Raw genomic sequence first — 4256 nt, forward strand, 5'->3', positions numbered from 1 at the left:
AAAGTAGTGTTAATCCAGCTCTGGTCTTACTGGTTCTGGCATATGTGTGTACAGTTTATAACAAAATAATCCGTATGACCGGCGTAAAAACTGTCATGACGTAAACAAAACGATTCGTTTTTTTCTGTTTTTTAGTTCGTTTGTAAGAAATATCTGATGGCAGATAACGGATCACAGCCGGAACTGGGCAGTTAGATCTCATTCGTCATATCTTTCATATTGGCGTAGTCACTATATTGATCACGAAATCCGAATTTTAATTTCGTTTAAGAAAGGGTTATGGAAAATGAATAACTCGTAAGCATTTTTTATAATAATCAAGTATATTATTGAAAAAATTACATTTTAAACTTTTTGAGCAATATTTCGCATTGACAAATAACCTTAATCAACAAGAATATCACAGAGAGACGAAAACTATAACGGTTATCTTTGGAATCTGCCTTGATTGGGAGACTGTCAAAGCGCTACACACCCAGGTAAATAAAACAGAATGTAAGAAATATAATTACAAAAAAACAGCTACAATGGCGATAACTCAACCAAAAAAAAGTAGCGGTAACTAGTTCAAAATATGAAGGTGGCGATAACTCGTCCAAAAATAAAAGTGGCGATAACTCAGCCAAAAAATGAAAGTGGCGATAACTCGTTCAAAAATGAAGGTGGCCATAACTCAGCCAAAAAATCAAAGTGGCGATAACTCAGCCAAGAATACAAATTACAATAATTTACCCAAACAATTAATGCAGCAATGACTTAGTCAGGCAGTGGCAATAGCTCAATCGAGTTTGTCAATTTTCTTTGACAAGTTTGTTCGAGTTTTGTCAAGTTTGTTGGTATTTGACACTTTGGCGGCATTAGCTTTCAAAAGTACCCTCTGTTCAAAATGTTCGTCTGTCAAACGATTCCATTTGGGCAGATTCATCATTGTCGCATAACTAAACAATCGCTCAACAGGTGCAGATGATGGTAGGGGCGTATTAAATTTAATAAATAATCTTTTGATGAGCGGATGTTCTTCTAGCATTTCCAAGTTCGTGCTAGGACTTGCCATGTACCTTGCGATTTCGACACTAACTGTTGGACTTTCATGAGGAATGAACACCTGAGGGTCCTCTCCAAAATCAAAAAAGTCATCGACTGGTTGAGCAGTAACATTTTCTTCGGCAGTTACTTGCCGCCTTTTTTTATATTCTTCGGTTGCAGCCTGTAGAAAAATACCCTCTACTTTTTGGTAAATGGACTCTGGAAGAGAAACTAGCCATCGCAATTTGAAGCGCGGATGGCTGCAAGCTGCAACAGCTGCTCCGGCGACTGTATCGTCGAGATCAAAGAATGGTTTAAATCGATCATTGAGCGACTTGATCAAACCAGTGATCAAGGATGAAAATCGTGTATTCGCTTCTGAGCTCTGCAGCATTTTTAATTTCCTTTCCAACGACACCAAAGATGGAAGAAGATATCCATAATGACAAAACTTTTCTCCCTGGAGAAGGTCAAGCGTTTCTGCGATGGGTTTCAGGATCTTCAAATACCTTTCGATATATCTGAAATCGTTTTCATTTAAAGCATTCGTTACACGAAGTTGAGGGCTTACCTGAACGATTTGTTCTTTTAAAACAACAATACGCCCCAGAGCGTCATAGAGCGAATTCCATCTCGTGACCACAGGTCGAGGTAATGCTGCTCCTACATGTTCGTGAAAAATCTCTCTTGATTTTGGCGAACGAAGTGCGTTCCATAAATTCATACATTTCTCCATCGCTGCAAAATGCTTAGCAGACAGATAATCTGAGGATTTGATTATTTTCAAGATGTCCACCGCTGAAACCAAATTCAAAGTGTGACTAGCACACCGCAATTGCTTAGGCAATGATTTCAAAGACTCGGACTGTTCAGGTTCTTCGTTACTATCTTCGAGACTATGAACCTCGTCGTTATCGGAGGTTGATTCGGCTGTTCGAGAGTTAGCACTGGTGCTCCCTGCCTCATCATCGTTTGAATTTTCATCTAAAATTTGATGGTTTCCGGTACATGTATTGTGCATTACATACTCTATCAGTGAATACATTGGAACGTGCAGATGAGAATGCATCTCATCTGCATTGTAACGTACAATGAATCATAATATAGAAAAAAATAATAGCTCACCAAGCAAGAAACTGTCGAGCGAATTTACACCAAATTCACGAAAAGCCTTTGCGAAATTCGAGCCACTGTCGGTAACAGTTGCGACGATAGTAGTAGGTGGTGCACTATGGCGACCCCCACTCCTATCCCCACTCCTTTCCCCCACTAGGCCGAGCGGCCGGCGTTGTGGGCGAGAGGTTTGCGGGTGTGCGGAGGGGGATGAGCGTGTCGCCATAGCGCACCACCTTTTTTTTATTTTTCTCCGTATATATATATATATATATATATATTTCAGCTCTTATTAATTTTACAAATTTGGTTGTAATATGGCATATAATTCACAATACATATAGTAGTAGGGGGGTATTTTTTTTTGTGGATATTTTCGGATTTTCGTTCGTTTTCACGACGGCGCCGATGACCATGGAGCGGTGGTTTACGGGGTGCGCTGCTTAGATGGTCAGACGATGCTGTAACAGGGCCGATAGAGACACCATAATGTGAGAGAGGTTCGTGTGCGCTTGGGAGTGTTCAGATGGCTGATAAATAAGTTTTGCCCCATACCTGTTTATGATCATTCTTCAGCAGGTTTGAACTCCAGTCTGTTGAGCTTCGTGCCGTGGTACAGCATGATTAAGTTTTTGTTTGAGGCCGCTTCGCACATCTGCTGGAATAAACTGCTCTTATCTTCGAAAACTTTGACGAATCTTGCCGGCAGGAAGCATGTAAATGTGCTGTCCACGTCCACGGCAATTCGCTTGCCCCATTTCGATTCGACGACACGGATACAGGTGATGCGGTATTCCGTGGCGAGTTCAAGCTCGGTCAGTTTTTTGACGGGGAGGAAGGACTCCAAAAGGCCTGTTTGATTGACGAGCGTGAAATCCATTGTTCAGATCGAGTTTTTTTACGGCCACTGTTAAAGCGCGGAGTTCTGATATGTTGCGTATTCTGGCTTTAAACGTTGCGATATCGTGCAAAAAGAGATCTAAGCGTACTTTCAATTCACGTCGTTTACTCATGCGGCGACTTGGGAGCACTGTCTGACCATCAGAGAGCTCAAATGATTTAAACCTCCTGTTTGATAGATTCATATCCCTACCTCGAATGCAGAAAAGAGCTGACAACAAACTTTTGATGCAGCATCTCCCGCCACAGGATGGCAGTGGTGGGAGAATTCCGACAATACCTTGGCGGAGGTATTGGTTTACCATGGGCCCGACCGTCGCTAGCATAAGTCAGCATTTATAAGATAATGAAATGTGAGGATGAGATCAGCGGCAATGCGCTTCTTTACGAGGATGATTTTTTGATACCGGTTGCTTCTCCCTCCTCCCGCTGTGCCACCGTTAATAAACCAGCAGTCCAGGACGTGGTGGTTCTGTACTCCCACAAGGCGATGGAGCGATCGTTATGAGAAAGCCATTTTTTTAACCTCACAGCGCCGTTGAGAGCACACTTGAACGAGGTGTTTTTATGTAGTAAGCCGTGAAATATGCAAAAGTACTGCTCTCGGGGAGGTTACAGGCGATCGGATTGTACTGCGATTTGCTTTAAAGCAGCTTCGACCGCACGTAAAGGTGTTCCACCCTTGGACCAGTCTATACCGTGATGATTGCGCTTTAGCCACGTGTTTTGTCGTTTCACACTAGGAGGCAGTACGCTATAAGCGTGAGGCGGTGATACGACCCAGTGTGCTAAGTAAGATGTTTTCACAGAGACCACGGCAATTTCTTTAGGCACGAAGTTATTATATTTATCCTTCAGGCCTTGTATATCAACGACGATGTTCATGATGCCCCCCCGACCGACGTAAAGTCTCAAGCCTTGAGCGCCGACTGAGGATGAACGTTGAACGCTCTGCAGCTGCATAGAGACAACAGCGCTGATCGTCAGCGAAATCTGATATCCGGGCCCCCCGTCACCACTCGTACAATTTTCGCCGAAAGAAACGGGATAGGAGACAGACACAGGATTTTAAAACGGCACGTGTGATTCTTGTTGAAAGCAACGAGACAGTCGTTAGAAGTAGCATTTAAAATTTTATTAGCATGTGATTACCGAGAACGAGAGCAACAGTGCTGTATACAATGTAAATGCTTAATCCTATAACCCCTGCCGATACA

General features: G+C 42.7%; 1 protein-coding gene across 1 annotated transcript; it reads right to left on the reverse strand.

The window, feature by feature from the left end:
- Window positions 1-778: 778 nt before the first annotated feature.
- On the reverse strand, window positions 779-2047 carry LOC122408515 (zinc finger BED domain-containing protein 4-like). Its single transcript, XM_043415309.1, has one exon. The coding sequence runs from the start codon at window positions 2045-2047 to the stop codon at window positions 779-781; it is 1269 nt and encodes a 422-aa protein (XP_043271244.1).
- Between the last annotated feature and the right edge of the window lie 2209 nt (window positions 2048-4256).

The sequence above is a fragment of the Venturia canescens genome, chromosome 3 (genome assembly GCF_019457755.1).
Source record: "Venturia canescens isolate UGA chromosome 3, ASM1945775v1, whole genome shotgun sequence".
Classification (NCBI taxonomy): Eukaryota; Metazoa; Arthropoda; class Insecta; order Hymenoptera; family Ichneumonidae; genus Venturia; species Venturia canescens.